The sequence below is a fragment of the Schistocerca gregaria genome, chromosome 3 (genome assembly GCF_023897955.1).
Source record: "Schistocerca gregaria isolate iqSchGreg1 chromosome 3, iqSchGreg1.2, whole genome shotgun sequence".
Lineage (NCBI taxonomy): Eukaryota > Metazoa > Arthropoda > Insecta > Orthoptera > Acrididae > Schistocerca > Schistocerca gregaria.
In genome coordinates this window covers 586,134,454-586,158,519 of record NC_064922.1, presented here as the reverse complement: position 1 = coordinate 586,158,519, position 24,066 = coordinate 586,134,454, and the positions used below count along the sequence as shown (strand labels likewise).

The 24,066-nt window shown below is 42.9% G+C and overlaps 1 protein-coding gene across 1 annotated transcript in view; it reads left to right on the top strand.

Moving 5' to 3' along the window:
- Nucleotides 1-24,066, top strand: part of LOC126355475 (uncharacterized) — a 52,910-nt gene that overhangs the window by 2,393 nt on the left and 26,451 nt on the right. The window contains exons 2-3 of the mRNA XM_050005792.1: nt 634-804; nt 866-1,099. Coding sequence (XP_049861749.1) covers nt 634-804; nt 866-1,099 — 405 coding nt within the window. The remainder of the gene's footprint in view (nt 1-633; nt 805-865; nt 1,100-24,066) is intronic.

Sequence of the window (24,066 nt, the reverse complement as noted above, 5' to 3'; positions counted from 1 at the left end):
ACACATGCAATGCATATGCTGCACGTACCCAGAACGGTGAATAAGGTTTACATTCTGTAGATCAACGTGTCGGCCCCTGGCACACACCGGTGTTTTGTATTTACTCCACATAGCAGAACATGACTTGTAAGAGCTTCCGAGTCGTTGCTCTATATAACTTCGTGACGACGCAGTCGTGTGCCCTGAGAAGTTTCTCGGCAGAATATTAAAAACATTGTTATCACCTAAGAACAATGATATCTACGTATCATAAAAATGACATAGTTTGTTACAAACGTTAGTTGGTAATAGCAAAGAGCTTTCATTAGATGTGTTATACAGTAGCGATGTGCTCATATGTCATAAGGCATCCACCTTAGAACCGATGCTTACTAGACTTGTTTTCCTTGTTTTGTCCATACACCACTTGAACCAAAGGTGGAATGTTACAGAGTTCTCAATAATAAGTTTCCGATGTGTCTGAAATGGAAAATCTATGCTCTATTACCGACTTTGCCACTCGACAATGAGGAGCAGACCTCCAGCGCGAAAAATGGTGAGGAACTGGTGACCAAGAATCAAATAACACAATGGGGTGGGAGACGTAATTGTGGTATACACCACTTCTAACAAACACCGAACAACGCGCCCCAGTACGCGGCCGCCAAATACATCGCTGGCCGCACTTCTCTGGGCTGCCCGCTGCTTCCATCGCTGGCCGTCTTCACACGCACGCTCCCTTACGTGGCCGCCAAATACATCGCTGGCCCCACTTCTCCGGGCGGCTCGCGGCTACCATCGCTGGCCGCCTTCGCGCGCGCGTTTGTCAGCACACAGCAATTGGCTACGCCAGGAAACATTGCGATTGGTTTCCCCTGGAAAACAGCGACCCCAGCCGACGGCTCCATTAACTGGCAAGCCTTATATAAAGCCGGCCGCCGCCGCAAACGCCAGTTCTCATGGGGAAGTGCAGCACGCCGTGGTCCAGCTGCTTGTGGATGACGCGCCGCACCACTCGAGGTTGCCTGGCTGCTCGGCGGAAGTCTGGCGACTTCACTTGGAGAGACTGAACTTCAATGGACTTGGGAATAATTACTTTAATTATGCATTACTTCTGAGTGTGAGCCTGGGTAGACGCCTGGCTAACATAATTGTTAAAAAGTGATTTCTGATTTAATAAACCAGACTGAAGAGGTTATTGTGCTATTCCTGGTTACAACAGTATTTATGACTGTAGTGAAAATAATAGGGTCGTTAATGGGACATGTAACTACAACAACGGTTAGTAGATACACGAAGGAAGTTATTTGCTCCCAAGAGGTTAGAAAATTCGAGATGTCCACCAAACGGAAGCTAGGTAGATGACAGTGGAAAATAGACGTAAACTGAATCAGTCTGTAGGAGGCGTTTATAGTGTTACAGGGCTGATGGCAATGATTACGATGATAATGATGATTTTTTAACTACTGTGACATCCGTATAAAAGTTTCGGATGAATACTAGTTTCATCTAAAACTAGAAATAAAGGAAATTGAAAAATCATATTCAACTCAGTTTCTCTTTTGGTAAAATTATGACCAGTAATTTCTTCATTTCACAGTTTGCAGATTTTTCAGATATAGTGACCAGTTTTTCGTTAAATGGAATAGATTATTTACGATAAAAGTAGCAGATACCGTTCAAAAGAGTACATTTTGATACTTGAGTATAGATTACCAAAAGTAAAATATCGACAATGACGTTCGAAACTATGCGAACAGTACGTAAATTTAATATCAGACTAAGCGTGAAATGAGGGCATTTGTGGCCGTGTCAGCCACTCTTAAAGGCAGACAGCCGATGAAAGGGGATGGCAGTCCTAATTGCACAATGAAACAACAAAGGGACCGTAATTGCCTCTCGGACTGACGCGTGACCAGTTTCGGCAGAGTGCTGTAAAATTCGTTTTTCAGTCTGTCACAAAGAGCCGTCTCTCACGGCGTAAAAAACCCATTGTACCCATGGGGTTAAATTACTCGGTCTCATCGCTCAGATAAAGGCCGCAGAGGGGGCCAGAATCTCCGTTACCTACATTTCCATAGTTAACGATCCGCCAAGACACTCCACAGTCTAAACTTGCTTCGAATAAGTTCCTCAATGCCACCTACTCTCGAAAACATCGTTCACGCGATACCAAACCATGTTATCTGACCCATTCTCGATTGAAAAAGGCTGAATTTAATGTTTACATACTTCCGAAAAGCTTTTGGTGCTCAGTTCTAGGAACGTCTTCTTAAAAAAAATCGTTGAAAAGGGGGGGGGGGGGTATTGAGAAAAGAAAAAGTATTTCTTGATGTAGTGATCGTAGTGTGTTGTCCTGTATGGGGAAAGATAAAAGAAAAGTTGCGTCTCAAGGAGATCTGACACCATAACAACTACACGTGCAGACATCTTAGACGTCTTGGCGGACAATAGTATTACTGGAAACACGAAAAGTCTTTAACAGTATAGACTAGTTTGGAGACCTGAAAAAAACATTGGAAGACCTTTTCTGTTTTCTTTATTTCAAGCGGCTTACTGGTCAGTGTCAGAATGGAGTGTATAGTTAGGCAGACGTGCAGTGTAATATTAGTTGGAAGAAGTACGGCCCTAATCAAGTCTTGGTCCATCAAAAATAGCTGTAATTTTCAGGGTTACAGACGCTGACTCACAACACGACTCTGCATGCACTAAAAAGATAAGAAAACAAAAGAAAAAGAGAACTGGGGAAATGGTGTAATCCGAGAATTCGAAAAGTAAGGTACGAGTAGTGTCATGAGGGCAGCCATCAGCCCTCACGAGAGACTCACAGCAACGTTAAGGATTGTAGTGATTGGCTAGAGTTACATAAAATATACCATGCGATGGCGTGCTGAATATTAATGCCTCAGAATTTTTTATATGGAAACAAGGTTTATTAAAAAATAAAACTGACGTCATTAGCATTCTACATCTTTTTTCTTCATGTCTACGTATTTATTTCTCAACATAGTCACTCCGTTGGCGACCGTATTTCTCCCAGTGACTTTGTTCATATTGTCGCTGTAGAATGCTTGTTGACGGAGCCACAACTTTACCTCTGCTTGAACCGCTTCTTCATTATTAAGTGAAGTTCTCAGATGAGGCCAAGTCCGGAGTGTCTGGAGGATGATCGGTGACAGTGAATCCAAGGCGCCGTATTGTTGTAGATCTCGCAGCGCTCATGTTTGGTCTGCCATTTTCATGCTGAAGGAAAGAGTGCTCCATGTGTGCGCAAACTCTTCGCACGTGAAACTCGATTACTGAACATTGTTTCTTACGCACCGACATAGTTACGTTACGCACCGCCATGTTACACGCTACAACTCGGAGCCCTCTAATGGCAGAGGGTTGCGAATACGTAGACATGAAGAATAAAGATGTGACTGATAATAAGATTTGTTTTACGTATAAAGCTTTCCGAGTTTTCATACAAAAAATTCGGAGGCATTACTTTTCAGTACGACCTCGTAAGTAGATTAGGCGCGCGTAAGTTTAGGTATCATTGCTGAAATTAGCGACGTGTTTAGAAATTCCTGGTAAGCTTGAGGAATTATACATACTTATTATATCACTATTTGAACTATTAATAGGCTGAACTGGATTACTGCGTTGTGGATAACTTATTGTGCTACTGGGGAGATTTCACCGATAATTATAAGGAAAGCTCTGTTGCTTTTATGCTCTGTCCTCCGGAAGAACCAGCACAGTTTATAACTATAAGGTCTTTTGTTACTACGTCCAGATCATCTTAAAAACTAATACCATTAACGAGGGTTCTAGTAAGTGTATGTAGGTTTCCTGTAAGATCACGTAATTTATGCGCTATATATTCCCACGAGCATCAAATCAATAGTTAGAACGAATTACTTTTTATGTGATTTTCTCGAGTCTTGGTGTTCGACGTTCAAGAAGAAAAGTAGAGCAAAGTTCCACGGAGAAGATTTATAAATTTCTTCCGTTCCAGCTACAGATCGCATGGACGCTTTTATTTTCGAACTCTATTTGTAGTAAACTGCTCCAAACGAGTTAATCTTTTTTGATGACCACTTCTTTTGTTGCTTTAGGAATCATTTCCTTGTACTTATTAAATAAACGATGCATTCCTTGTTTGTCTTGTCGTTTGCTATATACCTCAGATTTGATTTGGTAGAGGCAAGGAAAACTTTGGTACGGCTCTACGAACCCTCGTGAGCCCAACGACGTAAGTCTGCCATTTTCTCTCACCACTAAACATACTAAAATAACAGTTGGAACCTGCAGCGTCACCGAGAGTAGACTGAAGGGGAGTTCAGTTTGAGAGGTAAGTGTGACACGCATCTGCACGTACCAACTTGTCGACAGTGTCGCGTGTACATAAACCTTCCACCCATCAGTCTTTTGCGACTTTATGAAATATATTAAGGCTTCTGTCCATACTTAACTTTTTATTTGACAGGTCTCGTATGAGCATGTAAGACTAACGGAAAAACATAGATTCAATAAAGACTGTGGTGAAACGAAGGGCATCCAGCGACAAAGTTAAAATTGAAGAACAAATTTGTCAGTTTCCGTAAAAAGCAGACTCCGCCCGACGGGTTAAATGCTGGGAAAGATAGAGGGACTTGTCTTCGCTCCACACGTTTGGCGCCACAGAGAGCACACTGGTACGTAATCAGGAAAGGACGAACCAGTGTCGCCGTGCTCCGGTTTCTATAATCCGATCCCGACGAGGCGGCAGTGACTGCCCTGGCATTTGCATCCATTTGTAGGCCGGGCCCGCGACGCAGTCTGCATCGTAAAAAGGCCGGCGAGCAGGAGGCAGTATCCCCCCCGCGCTCCCTGCTAAACGAAAGCGGAACGCTCCTGGCACCGCTCCAACGCCTGACACGGCGCCTCGTGCGTCGCTGTCGTTAGCCGTTTAACCTCGCACAGCACTCTTCCGCTAAGTGAAATTAACCACTGATCGACGATCACACGGAGTTGAAAATTACTGTTCGTATTTCTGAAAAATGTTTTCTTTATCTTCAAAAAAGGCCATCACTCTTTCGATGGTTTGATGTTGTCCTTCGTCTTTCTCTACATTTTCTTAACGAAATGCGACTCCCTGGTCGAGTTCATAACAAGGACCCCGCAATCAACTACACCTTGAACCAGTTTTATTGAGGCATGGAGCGCGGGGTAACCGAAAGGTTTGGGGCGTCTTGCCACGGTTCTCACGTCTTCCCCCATCGGAGGTTGGAGTCCTCCCTCAGGCATGGGTGGTGTGTTGTCGTTAGCGTAAGTTAGTTTGTTAGATTACGCAGTGTGTAAACCTAGGGACCGATATCCTCAGCAGTTTGGTCCTGTAGGAGCTTACCACAATTTCCAAAAACCGAGGCGACTCGTGCGCCGTACACTGAGCTTCGCCGCCTCGCCGCCTCGCCGCCTCGCTCCACGCCTGCAGTGCGGCCAGTGGTCGCTGTGGCTCACCTGGGTGGCTCTGCGTTGTGCTGACGTTACTGGTCAGCCTTCTGCTTCTTGCCACGGTATGTTGTTTTTGGTCCTGCGACTCACTTTCGCTCTTTGGTTATAGGCGCGTCCTTCTTACATGGCACAGGATATTTTCTATCGCTCATCTTTTTATTCATTGACTAACCGCGCTATGGACATTACACTTTTAACCATGGACTATATTCTCCGCCATGTTGTTTACAACGTTTTAATTTTTGTAAGTACACTTGAGTTTATATCTGTTCTCATAATTACATTATTATGGATCTGGCATTGCATTGATTTGTAGGGATTCAATCCCTATCATTCTTACTTCTTGTTGTTTACATGTGCGTATGATGATGAGTCTATAAGCCACGAAATCGGTAGTCCATTAATAAAAGTGGTTCAAGATAAAGCTGTTTACAATGTTCTTTCTGTAAAATCTCAACTCTACATAACTATTACAAGACACGTCCTCTATTATCAGTTTTGCTTGTCCTTTTGGTTCCATTGTCAGGTTAACTATTCCTCAATGACGTAACAGTCGTTCCAATGATCTGTTTCTTCTTCTGATAAGTCGACCTTGCAGATGCGTTCGACAATATAAGGCAGTGCAAGATGTTTGCAGTTTTCAGAGCCGGCCACTGTGTCCGAGCGGTTCTGGCGCTTAAGTCGGGAACCGCGCTGCTGCTACGGTCGCAAGTTCGAATTCTGCCTCGGGCATGGATGTGTGTGATGTCCTTAGGTTAAAATAGTTCTAAGTCTAGGGCAACTGATGACCTCAGATGTTAAGCCCTATGGCGCTTAGAGCCATTTCAACAATTTGAGCCATTTGAGCTTTCAGATAAGCAGGTGTACGCTACAGGGAAAGAAGGGTAATAAAGTAAGCGTACACATACCAAGGACTCTGTTTATGTGGAGAACTAGAAAACAAGTGTTGGATTAAACAGAGCAGATAAGCGGTCATTTTGAAGTACTGTTGAACCTGTACAACAAAGGAGCTATGAAGGAAGTGAAGGTTCAGATTTGGGAATGAAATTCAGGGTCTTAGGATACCAATGGTAGGATTTGATGATGACGCTGCCTTCAGCGAAAGTAAGAAAAATTGCAGGGAAACGCACTGACAAAAGTGGCTTTCACAAAGGTGGTCATTGTTTCGCCCCAGCTCCTTGGAACGAGCATCTCGGAATCGGCGAAGCTAGTCGGCTGTTCGCGTTCTGCTGTCAATACCCTCTATGGAAAGTGGTTGAGGCACGGTGTAACTACGAGTACACGACTTGGTGCTGCAATTATAGACTCATCACAGAACGTGAAGGTCGGAGGTTTGTCCGCTCTATTAATCAGGGTAGGTGGCAAGGTGTCTAGTAGCACACCGTCCGGCGCACATAGTCGAACTTGGGGCTCTGAAGCAGACCAACCGTAAGTGTTCCCATGTTTACCAAACGACATTGTCAGTGACGATTTTAGAGGCTGGGCTGTGGATCAATGGAAATGTGTGGCCTGGTTAGCTCGACCACGATTCTTTTTCCACGATGTCGGTAGCCGTGTCCGGATACACTGTCGTCCCGGTGAGGTGTTGTTCGAAACATGTGATTCTTTATAGACGCTGGCTAGTGCTGGCAGTATTGTGCTACCGAGGACTTCCGTCTGGGTCTCCTTGTGGCTCGTGGTGGTAGTCGAAGCCACGAAGACAGCTGTGGACTATGTGAACATTACTGCGAACTGCCTGCATCAGTTTGTCCTCGATGTTTCCCTCCGACGTCGATGGCATCTTCCAGCAGCATAACAGTCCATGCCACAAGGCCAGAATCATGCTGCTGTGGTCTGAGGAGCACAATAATGAACTGACGTTGACGTCTCACTCATCAAATTCACCTGATCTGCAATCAATCGAAGATATCTTGCACAGTATAGTGTGCTAGCTCCTTGACCATAAATCGCCTGCCCGTAAAGGACTTCTTGAGTTCACGCCATGCAGAATCGTGGCTATACTTCGTTTCAAAGCTGGATCTACATGCTATTAAGTATATGGTCATAACATTTTGGTTCGTCTATAAATAAATATCACCTTCGCTGTAGTTAAGAATTCCTTCATTTTCCAATAATGATTACGTTCATTGAGCACCTTCATGTGACAGGTATCTAGGAATTGCCCAAGAAAATTGTACTCGTCTCTACAGAAACACTCGGCAAGGTCCTAGATCCCTGACACCGGAAGATGTTCAGTGAACGCAACCAGCAGTGGAAATTAAAATACTTTTAACAGTATCTTTGAGGGTACTGCGAGCTGTTGTAGAAAAGTGTGTAGCGTTATCAATGGAGTGTTCTGATCCGAGCAGCACAGCACGACGCCTCGCGTGCTGCTGGCGCCTCCCACCAGCCGCAAACTTCCCAGAGACCTGGCCGCTGCTCTTGACCTTCATACGTGCCTGGGTCGCTCAAGAGGGGATTCAGCTGGTCGCCGCGACACTTCTCTTTCCACAGTAGCGGCAGACGTAACTACGAGCTAAATGCAATATAAAAATTCAGTTTTGGTTATTCACTATCCGATCAAAATTAAGTAATTTGGTGTATGTCCTGCCTTCGTCTTTAGGAGGCTGTGAACTCTTTTGGAAACACTTTCAATGAGGTGTCTAAATGTCTGTGGAGGAATGGCAGCCAATTATTCCTCAAGAGACAAAACCAGAGAAGGTAGTGGTATGGTGGACACTAGGATCTGGAGCGAAGTCGACGTGTTTCATTGTTTTCAGGTGGGAACTATGTGCAGGCCAGTCCTTTTGGGACGATTATTGCCCAAAAAACATTCCCTCATTGATGCTGCCTTCAGACAGAGAGCTATACCATGCCGATACGCACAATCATCATCTCCGGTCGGTTCCTCTATTGTGCACAGTACACAACGCTGTAAGATGTCGTGATATACTTCCGCATTTAGTGTTCTTTTCAGTGCTGTATGGGGACCACTCTCTAACAACAAAAAAAGACCACCGTTCCGTGACAACACCTCCTCTCTTCTTCACTATTGGGACTACATATGATGGCAGGTATCTTTCTCCAGACACCAAATCCAAACCTTTCCATCGAGTTACCACAGGATACAGCGTGACTGATTATTACAAATGACTCGTTTTCTGTCATTCGCCGTGCAGTGGCATCGTCCTTTAACACCGGATTGTGTCGCTTAGCACTGGCTACAGATGTGTGTAGCTTATGAGGACTACTCGACTGTTGTCAGTTATTGTGGTAGCTGGACTGCTACATCTACATCTACAAGATTACTCTGCAGTTCACAATTAAGTGCCTGGCAGAGGGTTTCACAAGTAAGTGCCTGGCAGAGGATTCAAGCTCTTTCTCTACTGCTCCATTCTCGAACGGTGGGAGGAAAAAATGAACACTTAAATCTTTCTGTAAAAACTCTGATTTCTCTTATTTTATGATGATGATGATTTCGCAGGTGTCTGCCAACATTTTTTCGCAATCAGAGGAGGAAGTTGGTGACTGAAATTTCACGAGAAGATCCTGCAGCAACGTAAAACGCTTTTGTTTTAATGACTGCCACCCCAATTTGCATATTATGTCCATTGCACTCTGCCCCCTATTCTGGGATAACACAAAACGTGCTGTACTTCTCTGAACTTCTTCGATGTCCTTCAGTCCCATCTGAAGCTAATCCCATCAGCAGTACCCCAGAAGAGGACGAACAACCGTGGTGTAAGCAGTCTCTTTAGTAGACCTGTTGCACTGGTGTTCTGCCAATAAATCTCAGTCTTCGCTTTGCTTTCCCCCACAATATTATGACGTGATCGTTTCAATTTAAGTCATTCATAATTTTAATCCTTAAGTCTTTAGTTGAATTTACAGCTTTTAGATTTGCGTGATTTTTCGTGTAACCGAAATTAACAGATTTCTTTTAGTACTCGTTTTGATTACTTCACACATTTCATTGTTTAGAGTCAATCGCCACTTTTGGCACCATGCAGACATCTTGTATAAATCATTTTGCAATTAGCTTTGATCATCTAATGACTTTACGAGACGGCAAATGACAGCATCATCTGCAAACAATCTGTGATGACAGCTCAAATTATCTACTGTGGCGTTTACAAAGATCAGAAACAGCAGCGGACAAATAACTCTTCCTTGGGGAACTCCAGATATTGCTTGTGTTTTACACGATCGCTTTCCGTCAGTTACTGTGATCTTTCTGAAAGGAACTCACTAATCCAGCTGCACACCTGAGGCGATAGCCCACAGGCATGCAATTAGTTACAAGTCGTGGTGAGGAACGGTGTCAAAAGCCTTCTAGAAACTGAAAAACATGGAATCAACTTGACAGCCCCTGTCGAGAGCTGTCAATACGTAGTGAGAATAAAGAGCTAGATGTGCTTCACAAGAATTATATTTTCTGAATCCGTGCTATTTGTCAATAAATCATTTTCTTCGAGGTAAGTCATAATGGTCGAACACAGTTTATGTTCTAAAATTCTACTGCAGATCGGCGTTGATGATATGGTTCTATAATTCAGTGGATTACTCCTATACCCTTTCTTCGGTATTGGTGTGATTTGGGCAACTTTCCAATCTTCAGGTACGGATTTTTCGACGAGTGAGAAGCTATGTCTGATTGCTAAGTAAGCAGCTATTGTATCAGCATACTCTGAAAGATCGGGTTGCTTGGGGGAGAAGACCAGACAGCGAGGTCATCGGTCTCATCAGATTAGGGAACGATTGGGAAGGATGTCGGCCGTGCCCTTTCAAAGGAACTGTCCCGGTATTTGCCTGGAGCGATTTAGGGAAATCACTGAAAACCTAAATCAGGATGGCTGGACGCGGGATTGAACCGTCGTCCTCCCGAATATACTCTGAAAGAAACGTGACTGATATGCAATCTGTACCGGATGTCTTGCCTTTTATGTGATTTAAGCTGCTTCCCTAAACTAAGGATATCCACTCCTAAGTTACTCATGCTGGCAGTTCTTCAAGATTAGCTTTCTGGAATACTTACTTCGAGTTCTTTGGTGAAGGAGTTTCGGAAACAGTGTTTAGTAAGTCTGCTTTAGTGGAACTGTCAACACCGGCATCACCATTGTTATCGCTCAGTGAAGGTACCGATTGAGATTTGCTGCTGGTGTGCTTTCACATGACCAGAATCTCTTTGGGTTCTCTGCCAGATTCCTAGACTGTTTCGATATGAAAACTGTTAAAAGCAGGTCGCATTGAAATTAGCAATAACTGCTCACGTTGGAAGTTTTAAGTTATTCCCTCTGCCGATTTCATGCGATTTCTTACAACAAGCCTGCGCCACGTCGATGGTCACTTCCCGTCAGTTCATGACGTCTGCTTGGTCTTGTCTTGGCTGTGTTTGTTCGGTCGCGTCTCCACTTCAGAGACGTAGCTATCAGTCTACTTGGGCTGAAAGATCCTTGATGGATTTGTTACTTAGTTGACATACAATGACTAATGGACGTCCGAAGTCAATGACCCCTTCTCACCGACCCATTCTGATGTTATCGCTTCTCTATGGACAACACAATAAAGTTCCTGATCACCAGTCTTTGCGACAATGTCTTTATTCCAAACCTCTCAGAAGTGTCTCGTGGAGTGAGGGTTGGTGGTGATCTGTTCATCGCACTAGGACGTTAAGCTTGGCAGCCCCTTAGTCCTATTCGAGCCGCTTTCTGGTCTTCGTATCGTGTTGATGGTGCATTAGGAAGATGTTAAGTGTCGCTGTTTGCTATTGCGCAGTGTGTTATTTTAATGTTTCAGAGTCTGCAGTTTCAGCAGCACACATTTTAACTGATTCTTTGTGTGTTGTGGATGCGAAGGTTCTTAGGTTATTTCTTTTGTTTGTTGGAAAATGTTGCGCAGATGAGCGACTCTGATTTTATTCGTCTTTCATTCTTAACGATGTCACATATTTATCTTCAGTATTTCAAGCCTGTTCCCTGTGTTTTTGCTTTTCATGAGACACATTGCAGCAAGGTTCTTTGTTAGTTTTGAGTTTGAATAAATACTAGGCAGTATGATATCGATTTCCAGTTATAAACCCTATTTCCTCAATTTTCTCTCTTATTTGGACGACGTTTATTTAACAGATATAATAAATAAAATACTAAGGTGTTGTTTCAGTGTGATGGTGTTTCCGAGTGCTCAGTGACCAAATTATCAATGGGGTGTTGCAAAACATGCTAAGCGGTTTATTGTGGTGGTGAGACGATAGCCCTCATAGGTTTTTATTTCGATGCACATTAAATTACTAATGTGGATTACCATCAGAACAAACACGTGATATATTTAATGTTGTTGTTGTTGTTGCGGTCTTCAGTCCTGAGACTGGTTTGATGCAGCTCTCATGGTACTCTATCCTGTGCAAGCTTCTTCATCTCCCAGTACCCACTGCAACCTACATCCTTCTGAATCTACTTAGTGTATTCATCACCTGGTCTCCCTCTACGATTTTTACCTTCCACGCTGCCCTCCAATACCAAATTGGTGATCCCTTGATGCCTCAGAACATGTCCTACCAACCGATCCCTTCTTCTGGTCAAGTTATCCCACAAACTTCTCTTCTCCCCAGTCCTATTCAATACTTCCTCATTAGTTATGTTATCTACCCATCTAATCTTCAGCATTCTTCTGTTGCACACCATTTCGAAAGCTTCTATTCTCTTCTTCTCCAAACTATTTATCGTCTATGTTTCACTTCCATACATGGCTACACTCCAAACAAATACTTTCAGAAACGACTTCCTGATACATAAATCTATATTCGATGTTAACAAATTTCTATTCTTCAGAAACGCTTTCCTTGCCATTGCCAGTCTACATTTTATATCCTCTCTACTTCGACCATCATCAGTTATTTTGCTCTCCAAATAGCAAAACTCCTTTACTACTTTAAGTGTCTCATTTCCTAATCTAATTCCCTCAGCATCAGATTTTAATACCTACTCCGAATTTTTCTTTCGTTTCCATTACTGCTTGCTCAATGTACAGATTGAATAACATCGGGGAGAGGCTACAACCCTGTCTTACTCCTTCCCGGCCACTGCTTCCCTTTCATGTCCCTCGAATCTTATAACTGCCATCTGGTTTCTGTGCAAATTGTAAATAGCCTTTCGCTCACTGTATTTTACCCTTGTCACCTTTAGAATTTGAAAGAGAGTATACCAGTCATTATTGTCAAAAGCTTTCTCTAAGTCTACAAATGCTATAAACGTAGGTTTACCTTTCCTTAATCTTTCTGCTAAGATAAGTCGTAGGGTCAGTGTTTCTACGGAATCCAAACTGATCTTCCCCGAGGTCGGCTTCTACTAGTTTCTCCATTCGTCTGTAAAGAATTCGTGTTAGTATTTTGCAACTGTGCCTTATTAAACTGATTGTTCGGTAATTTTCACATCTGTCAACACCTGCTTTCTTTGGGATTGGAATTATTATATTCTTCTTGAAGACTGAGGGTATTTCGCCTGTCTCATACATCTTGCTCGCCAGATGGTAGAGTTTTGTCAGGACTGGCTCTCCCAAGGCCGTCAGTAACTCCAATGGAATGTTGTCTACTGCGGGGGCCTTGTTTCGACTCAGGTTTTTCAGTGCTCTGTCAAACTCTTCCCGCACTATCATATCTCCCATTTCATCTTCATCTACATCCTCTTCCATTTCCATAATATTTTCCTTAAGTGCATCGCCCTTGTATAGACCATCTATATACTCCTTCCACCTTTCTGCTTTCCCTTCTTTGCTTAGAACTGGGTTTCTATCTGAGCTCTTGATGTTCATACAAGTGGTTCTCTTATCTCCAAAGGTCTCTTTAATTTTCCTGTAGGCAGTACCTATCTTACCCCTAGTGAGATAAGCCTCTACATCCTTACATTTGTCATCTAGCCATTTTGCACTTCCTGTCGATCTCATTTTTGAGACGTCTGTATTCCTTTTTACCTGCTTCATTTACGGCATTTTTATATTTTCTCCTTTCATCAATTAAATTCAATATTTCTTCTGTTACCCAAGGATTCCTACTAGCCCTCGTCTTTTTACCTACTTGATCCTCTGCTGCCTTCACTACATCATCCCTCAGAGCTACCCATTCGTCTTCTACTGTATTTCTTTCCCCCATTCCTGTCAATTTTTCCCTTATGCTCTCCCTGAAACTTTGTACAACCTCTCGTTCTTTCAGTTTATCCGGGTCCCATCTCCTTAATTTCCCACATTTTTGCAGTTTCTTCAGTTTTAATAGATTGTGGTCAGAGTCCACATCTGCCCCTGGAAATGTCTTACAATTTAAAACCTGATTCCTAAACCTCTGTCTTACAATTATATAACCTATCTGATACATTTTAGTATCTCCAGGGTTCTTCCATGTATACAACCTTCGTTCATGATTCTTAAACCAAATGTTAGCTATGATTAAGTTGTGCTCTGCGCAAAATTCTACCAGGCGGCATCCTCTTTCATTTCTTAGGCCCAGTCAATATTCACCTACTATGTTTCCTTCTCTCCCTTTTCCTACACGCGAATTCCAGTCACCCATGACTATTAAATTTTCGTCTCCCTTCACTATCTGAATAATTTCTTTTATCTCATCATACATTTCTTCAATTTCTTCGTCATTTGCAGAGCTACTTGGCATATAAACTTGTACTACTGTAGTAGGTGTGGGATTCGTATGTATCTTGGCCACAATAATGCGTTCACTATGCTGTTTGTAGTAGCTTACCCGCACTCCTATTTTTTTATTCATTATTAAACCGACTCCTGCATTACCCCTATTTGGTTTTGTGTTTATAACCCTGTAGTCACCTGACCAGAAGTTTTGTTCCTCCTGCCGCCGAACTTCACTAATTCCCACTATATCTAACTTTAACCTATCCATTTCCCTTTTTAAATTTTCTAACCTACCTGCCCGATTAAGGGATCTGACATTCCACGCTCCGATCCGTAGAACGCCAGTTTTCTTTCTCTTGATAACGACATCCTCTTGAGTACTCCCCGCCCGGAGATCCGAATGGGGGACTATGTTACCTCCGGAATATTTCACCCAAGAGGACGCCATCATAATTTAATCATACAGTAAAGCTGCATGCCCTCGGGAAAAATTACGGCCGTAGTTTCCCCTTGCTTCCAGCCGTTCGCAGTACCAGCACAGCAAAGCCGTTTTGGTTATTGTTACAAGGCCAGATCAGTCAATCATCCAGACTGTTGCCCTTGCAACTACTGAAAAGGCTGCTGCCCCTCTCCAGGAACCACACGTTTGTCTGGGCTCTCAACACATACCCCTCCGTTGTGGTTGCACCTACGGTACGGCTATCTGTATCGCTGAGGCACGCAAGCCTCCCCACCAACGGCAAGGTCCATGGTTCATATTTAATAGAGAATCAAAATCTACGGACCTACTGTGCTGTCGTAGCATGCGGGGTGGTGATATTCCGACGTGGCGTTTCCGAGGTGGCGGATATGGAAGTCCTCACCAGCTTGCCAGCGGACTTGGGCGAAGTAAAAGAGTTCACGCGGACCAAATACACAACAACTTCTACGATTAACAATAGTAGTTGTAACTCGGAGCTTGCTTCACACATGGATGACTTCCTTTGAAAGTCAAACATGGAAGTAAACCTTTTAAGGATATATCCACCGCTTGGCAACTGCGGACACGGTGGGCAGTCAAATGAGAGAACTTAGATGAGTTGGAGCATCTGAAAATACCCTAGTATTACAAAAGAATAAAATTTACTTTCAAGAGAGGACAGATAATCTACATTGCGACGCATGACATAAATTCCTTCATTTTGACAGGTGTAATGGATCGCAAAGGTATTCTAATAACTGGACTTCAAGAAATGAGAATCACTGATCGGGACCTAATAGAATCACAAGGGTATAGAATTTTTAAGCGAATACAGGAAAAAGAGTAATGAAGTGATGTCCACGATTCGGAGCAGAATTTATGGTCACACTCAAAATAATTGAATCCATAATAGATTTTAAATCATTATCTCCCAGGTTATCAACAGTACCTATAAAAGGTGCAAATAAAATATGTGCAATAATAAATACCCATGCCTCAACTAATGAAAAAAGTAAAAAGAAAGACAGAGATAATGTGAACGAGTTTTCGGAGCTTTTAGGTCAGACAACAAGAAACATAAACAAAAATCACATCAAAATTTTAATTGGAGATTTTAAAGCCCAGTTAGGAAGGGGAAAAAGGGATAGAGACGCGACAGGGAAATGACTAGCACAAAGAAGAACAAATACGTATCCCTTGAGACTAGTGGTATTCTGCAGAAGTCACGACATTCTTCAACAGAAGATCAAAAAGCTCAAAACTTGGAAACATCTAGTCTGGAAAAAAGAAGAATGGCATCTGAATCATGTCTGTAGGGATAAAAATCACCACAGGGGAATCAACAACGTGGAATTTCTGAGAGGGTCAGATAATGGATCAGATCATTACATGATAAAAACAAAAAGTAAATTCACCCTGTTGATAAAGGAACGATACCACTCCAAATAGAAGAGAACCTAGCATCCTCATAAACTGATAAGTAACAACGAATACTAATAACAAACGTAGAACATAAAACTAACAGATGCTCTAGAGAAAATAGTTCTTCGGTTCGAACAAATAGCTGAACTGGTAGCCCCAACAAATCCAAGGAAAAAAAAAACACCCATGGTGGAATGATGAGTGTGATAAAACAGTGGTAGATAAAGGCAAAGCCTGGTTAAGGCATCAGTCATAAAACAAAAGAATCATACATAGAACTCACAGAAGGAAGAAAGATAATTCAAAAATAATAAAAAGGGTTAAAGGCCAATATCAAAAAGATATACTTGTAATGATATAAAAACAAAACAAACTCAAGCGATTACTATAAAATATTTATCGGGTAACTACAAATATAAGTACAAATATATGACCGTTCAACATTATGGTTAATGTATAAAAATAATATTGCTCATACCAGGAGAAAAAATTACAGAAATTTTAGCAAAAACATTTAACAAATTGCTAAACTGAGAAGATTCTCCAGAGCTATTTCACAGATAACCCTAGTAAAACGCTGCAGAACTTATAAACCCATCCATAATCCATGAAGTCTTCAATGCTTTGAAATCACACAAAAACTACAAAGCAAGCGGAGAAGATAAAAAATCTGTGGAACCTTGGAAATATGCGGTAGAACCAATGAAGATATCATTACACCAATGCATAGTGAAAATATGGAACAAATAATAGCCTACAAAAAAGGAGACAAATGAAATCTATTCAACTTTGGAGGAATTAACGTTTTGGATATAACATACAAAGTCATGTCAAAAATTCTATACAATCATCGTACAAGAATTCTATACAGTCATTGGAAAGATGAAGGAGGATTTAGACCCCGGAAAAGATGTCCAGAACAGTTAATCACTTTAAAATTGGTAACGGATTGCTACAAGAGAAGACAAAACAACAAGTCAAAGAAAGTTTATTATTCTATCCACAGATCTTCAATGATGCAGATACTAAGGAATTTCGGTCTCCATCCACATTAATAAAAATGAGAAACTTAACTATAACAAACAACAAATCTAAAATTCAGAGGAGAAATATCTGAGCCATTTAGATTGAAGATGGGTTAGAACAGGGAGACGGTTTATCGTCATTACTTTTCAGCTGTGCTCTGTTGTACGTGATAAGGGAATGGTGCAAGGAAAATCGTAAAAACATAAGAATTAGGAGAAAGAAAGATCAAATAAACTTAAAATGCTTTGGATTGGGAGGTGACTTAGCGTTACTAGCTAATAACATACAAGACGCCAGAAATCAAATAAAAACCTGCAAAATAGAACTCCAGATATCATTCGAAAAGACTAAAATAATGGTAGTAGATCCACTAGTAATCAATCACATAACAGTCAATACTAGAAAAGTAAAAATAGTTAAATAATTTAAATACCTAGGAGAAATTATAACAGACAACTTGGACGAGAAATCTGCAGGGCAAGAAAGAACTAATCAAATGATAAAATCTGAAAAATTAATATGATCTACATACAATAAAAATGTATATTAATAAAAACTAAATTAAAACATTACAAGACGATGGCTCAGCCAGATGTGACATACAGAAGTCAAACTCTTTCCGAAGTCACCCAGAAAACTAGAACCGACAAAATCAGGAAAATAGACAGAAGGATTGCAAGAATACACATAAATAAGAAACATAAAAAAGATGGACAATGGTGAATAGTGCCAAATGAAGAGTTGTGCAGTGAAGTGGAATCCATTGCAGACATTAAACGGAAAAAGATTTCTTTTTCTGGCCATATTACGAAGATATCAGAAACCGAATTACCAAGAAAAATTACAGAGAAACTTTGGAACGTGAAGCAACAAGAAGGATGGGTAAAGGAAATCAGGGAGGATACAAAAGAGCTAAAATTAACCTTGGACGATTTGCACAACGAAACAGAAAACTTAAAGATACTGAAAAATAAAGAAAATTGATTTGAACCAAAAAAGACAAACGACGACAAACAATAAAAAGGGATTTACAAATGAGGCTCGCCAAATAAGATCAGAACGAATGAAAAGATCTAGCCAACTCGGAAGAAAGCCTATTGAAGAATGTGACCAGAAAATGATTGACTGAAATGATACGACGGCTGCAGTATTTTAGGTCTTTATCAAAGAGGACTGACAGCTGACGTCGAAGGAGTCAGAGAGTTACTTCTAGGATCATGAGAGGTCGGCATAATTCTTCCATAAATGTGGTAGCGGCAGCAGTTCTAGCGTGGTGGTGTAGTTATAAAGTATGTACCTGGAAACAAAAGATAACGGAAAATTGCGGTTTTTCCTTGGACATGCCCTCCTATCAACGATGTGAAGATTCACCATGAACAACATTTGGCTTCAATTCTACCTTAAACCTCAGGTTCCCTTTTTCGGTAGGAATACGGGGTGTGGTGTCCAAATGAAAGACTTGTCACTTGGAATTATTGTTATAAGAAGGGCGCTGGTCGGAAACAGTGAAAATCATCTGGTTCCTCCCTCAAAATTCTGTTCGATAAATTTGATGAATTTAGAGGACAGGTGTTCGAGGTAGACTCTGTAACCATTCAACTGACTCCATGTACCTCACGCTGGAGGAAAAAAAGGTCAGTTATTCTGGGTTCTGCACTATACGCGAATGGGACAGACTACAGAATGACTAATTTTGTTGCGACTTATTATGCACTGTAAAGTGGTTTATGGAAATGTAAATTTCGGTAGTGGAAACGTCTTCACTTTGAAGATTCTATTTAGCAGTGTGCGAGACAAGCATCTTTGCACAAACACGCTTTGAAAACCTGGTTGATGCAACCCAAACCGTCCCCCTCCTCGAACACCGTGGCCGTTCACTATCTGCACTGGATTGCAAAACGTAAGGACGAAAGTGACTTTCGCATGATGTGTCACTACCAAGAAACATAGCTCGATCAAGATCGGACCATGCAAAGAAACAACTGCTACAGTACAGTATAGAAGATAACCTGAAAGGAATACGCAATCAGACGAGCAGAAATGGCACTTTTATTCAAAGATAATAATTACACTGAAGTCACGCGATTCCCTATGGTACTCCTGGACATTACAAAAGGCGGGACATGGAGCTTAATGAACTTAGTGATCACCATGAACTGCAGTGTATGCTCTGCAGCGAGCTCCCGTGCTGGTGACAAGGTCGGTAAGGAATTCTTACGACAGACCACTGCATTCCTTCACCGGCGCGGCTGACAGCTGCTGCATGTTCGTTCCAAAAGCTCCAAATTAGCTGTTCGATGCAGTACCGAATTGTCATCTATAAAAATGAAGTGTGTGTGCGCGCGTGTGTATGCGCACGAGCGCGCGCGCTTGTGTGTGTGTGTGTGTGTGTGTGGGGGGGGGGGGGGTCAAGTGTATTCCCGAAAAGACAAACATGACGTCCAGGGGACCATCATCAATCGCAGTGACTTCAGCGTAATTATTGTCTTTGAATAAAAGGTCATTTCTGCTCGTCGCATTGCGTATTTCTTTCAGTTACCTTCTCTACTATTCTGTACCAGTTCTTTCTATGTATAGCTCAAGTTTCATCCAGCTATGTTACTTGGTAGTGACAGATCATACAAAAGTTACTTTCTTGCTCACGTTCTGCTTACCAGTGTATATTTAGAAGCCCAGAGACAAATGGTTATTCAGATGAAGAAGTCCGAAACACCGTAACAACTAAACTGGTTGAAAATTACACACGCCGCTTTGAGATACCGTAGTGAGACATCTAGGCAACGGAAACACTTGTCGTAACCTCCCCCTAAAAATAACAAAGCAATGGCCTCAGTAGGAAAGGTTATGTTCACCGTCTTTTTCGACCACCCGATAACCGATGCTCCTCGAATTCCTCGAGCACGCACAGACCCTTAACAGTGAATTGTACCGTGAGATACTCCGTAGCCTACTCAACTCCATCAAGAGCAAATGGCCTGAGCTGCTCACAAAAGAGTGATTTTGCTCCAAGACAACGTGCGTCCACACTTCTCCAAGGTCACACAAAGTGTAATGCCCAATTTCAAGTGGGTGCAGCCTGAGCATCCGTCCTCCATCCTGGACATGTCGCCCTGCTACTCCCACGTCTTTGGTCCACTAAAAGAACATCTCAAAGAGAAGCGCTTCAACTCGAACGAACGGATGGACATAGTAGATAAATGACAATTGTCACAGCCACACCAACTCTGGGAGTCGAGAATCCGGCACGTGAAACAGTGGATTAGATCTGTTCACTCCTCTGTTGATTAGAATAGATTTCAAATACAGCCACTGTGCTGTTTCGTATCTTTCCTTTGAACCAACCCTCATACAAACCAAAAACACGTTTACGCCTTCCAGCTTGTTACGAATGTGGACATGAGAGTGATTCAGACTAATTGGCGTGACGTAGAGGTCAGGCAAGTGGCCACAGAAGAGGGCAGACTCTTAAGCGAACCCCAGTCGAAACAATCGCTCGTCAGGCGCGAAAGGCACGGACGCCGGTAAGCGAGTTACAGCGGCAAATCTGATTAGGGGCCAGAGCTGGCGGCGCAGTGGCCCTGTGCGAGACACTGCTCGCAGCCGTCTTACCGCCGGTTAATGAGGTTTGCAGGGGACGGGCTGTGAAACAGCGTCGCTACGCCTCTCCGTCCTGTTCTCTGCTGTTCTTGGCGGGCAGGACGAACAGTCTGGATTTAGGGAAGCGCTGGTATTACTGATACGTATTAATAACAAGTATTACACAATTTCAATAGAATCGTAAGAATATCGAAATCACTATTAATGTAATGGTAAAAGCACGGTCCATTTTCTTTAATGTGGCCACCGCCTCTGTTCAACGGTCACGGCGTAGACTGCAGGTGACAGCACTAGCTGTGGTCCGTATAGGAAACACGCTGGGCAGAGACGGAAAACAGGGCATTCGTTGTCGTAATGCGGAATCGGATTTATCTTACGTCCAAAAAGGTATGATCATTGACCTTCGTGCCAAGGGTACAAGCATTTCCGAAATGGCTTGGTTTGTAAACCCCGGCAACGCACTTGACGTAGTGGTAACAGATTGCGGGCTTGGCTAGCCTTGGATGCGTCACTGTCCGTGTGTGTCGAGTGTTGCTGGCAAGCGGGGTGCACTCAGCCCTTGTGAGGCCAATTCAGAAGTAACGGCACTGGTCACGAAAACTGACAACGGCCAAGAGAGCGGAATGCTGACCACATGCCCCTTCATATCCGCATCCGATGACACCTTAGGGTGAGGATGACACGGCGGCCGGTAGGTACCATTGGGCCTTCAAGGTCTGTTCGGTGCTTTTTTTAGTCTGTAACTATTCCGGTGAGGCCGTGGTTAAAGTGTGTCGTGCATGGCAAAATTCCGCTATCCAGAACTGACGTCGGGGCAACTGTGAGCGACCGACGACTGCAGAGCTGTGTACGGAGGGAACGGAAGTGCAGCTGTTGTACAACTGAGAGCCCAGATAAACCAAGGGGCTACCAAAAGCGTCTCCTCATCGACCGTTTTACATCTACGTCCACAACTACACTCTGCAAACGATCGTGAGGTGCATGGCTGAGGCTACGTGCCATTGTACCAGTTATTAGGGTTTCTTCCTGTTCCATTCATGTATGGAGCGCGGGAAGACTGATTGTTTGAATGCCTCTGAGCGTGCAGTAGTTATTCTGATCTTATCCTCATGATCCGTATGTGAGCGATACGTAGTGGGTTGTATATCCCTAGAGTAATAACATAAAGCCAGTTCTTGAAACTTTGTTAATAGACTTTCTCAGGATAGTTTACGTCTCTCTTCAAGAGTCTGTCAGTTAAGTTCCTTCAGTATCTCTGTGACTCCCTCCCATGGATTATCCAACCTGTGACCATTCGTGCTGCCCTTAGCTGTAGACATTCAATATCACCTGTTAGTCCTATTTGGTACTGGTCCCATATACATGAGCAATATTCTAGGATGGGTCGCACAAGTGATTTGTGAGCAATCTCCTTTCTAGAGTGATTGCACTTCCCCAGTATTCTACCAATAAACCGAAGTCTATACCACGCGCTTTACCGACGACTGAACCTACATGATCGTTCCATTTCATATCCCTACAGAGAGTTACACCCAGATATTTGTATGAATTGGCCGATTCCAACAGTGACTCACTGATGTTATAGTGATAGGATACTACGATTTTTCGTTTTATGATGTGCACAATTATACATTTCCAAACATTTAGAGGAAAGCACCACGTTGAAATCTTATCAAGATATAATTGAGTATTTATGCAGCTTCTCTGAGATAGTACTTCATTATAGAAAACTGTATCATCTGCAAGGTCATTAATATATAACATGAACACCAAGGGTCCCAACACGCTTCCCTGGGGCACACCCGAAGTTACTTCCACACCTGACTGTGACTGTCCATCAAAGATAACACGCTGTGTACTACCTACCGAAAAGGCCTTAATCCAGTGACAAATTTCACTCGATACACTATATGATCGTACTTTTGACAATTAGCGCAGGTGCGGTACTGAATCAAATGCTTTTCGGAAATCAAGAAACACTGCATCTACATGGTTGCCTTAATCCAAATGTGAGAAAATGGCGAATTGGGTTTCAAATGATCGATGATTTCGAAATCCATGCTGGTTGGCATTGAAGAACTAATTCTGTTCAAAATACGTCATTATGTTTGACTTCAGAATATGTTCTAAGATTCTACAAGTAATCGATGTCAAGGATAGTGGACGGTAGTTTTTTCAACCCATTTATGGCCTACCTGCAGACGGAGTGCTATGAGTGGTGGCTTCTTGGTGTGTGTAATAATCCAGGATTTTTGCAGTTGGAAATCGCCTAATCACATTAATAAGACCACCTGTCAAAAGTGTGAATAACCACATTTTATATCGAGGAACGCTGTGAGACGTGCAGGAATAGAATCTGTGTGCTTCGCGAAGGTACTGCCAGAGATGTGGAGCCATTCCAACTCCATTGCTATGGTCCGTGATTCATCTGAAAAGACTGTCCAGTGGACGTCCAGTTGCGTTGCCGGCGTCAAATTCCATTGTTCTTTAGCAATGAACAGGAGTAAGCAAGAGTGCACTCACCTGTCGCCAGCTTCAGAGGTGCATACGGAGTGACGTTCAAAGAACAGTTGTTGAGGAGACATGGTTGGTAAGATCTTGGTTCACCTGGGTGGTCAGCTGCTCAACAAGTGCACGTCTATTCTCCCGTACAGATCTCCACAGACGTAGTTCACCCATGTCATCTGTGGCCTATGATGCACTACAGTTGCCTCGCAGCCTGTTTTGCATAGCGCTATTTTGCCAGGCACGGTATATTTTAACCACGTTGGCACACAAACAGTTTACAAACTTATCCATTTCGGAAATGCTTCCATCCTTGGCCCAAAAGCCAATGATGCCCTTTTGGACGTCAGTTAAGTCGCTCAGTTTCCGTATTATCACAATGACAGCACTGTTTACCACGTCCCCCCCCCCCCCCTATTCCTTTCTGGCCCTATAAAGACACTTTACATACCTCCACTGCTAGTGCTTTTTGTCCTGCCGTCTGTAGGTGGTTATTGGATCGTGAAGACGAACATAGGCGGTGGTCACACTAATATCGCTGGACCATGTAGTGGTTTTACAAATTCTGAGAAACGCTGAACCATTGTCGTGAGGGACATGGGATCATCATAGCGGCAGAGCACACAGGTAGCTGACTGTAGTGCAATGACTGCAGAACGACTTGGGGCGAGACGGACTGTACACAGTTGCGTGGCAAGAGGAGTAGGTACCACTAGAAGGTCGTAGGACTGTTCTACTGTCTCTAGCGAATATACGGAGGTCGGCAGCTGAAGTTTGGGCACAGGTTACAGGGAGAGCGGGAGCAGGCTGACAGGAGCAGATTACTGGAAAGTGAGCTTACGTCTTGTGTTGCCATGCGTCGTTGAACCGCAGACGTCACGGCACAGGCAGCAGAGACTATCATGGTGTAGAGCCAGAGTATCTGGGACATTAGTGGCATTCTGTGCTGTTCATCAATGAGTCTCGCTTCTGTTTGTGGTGGTCAT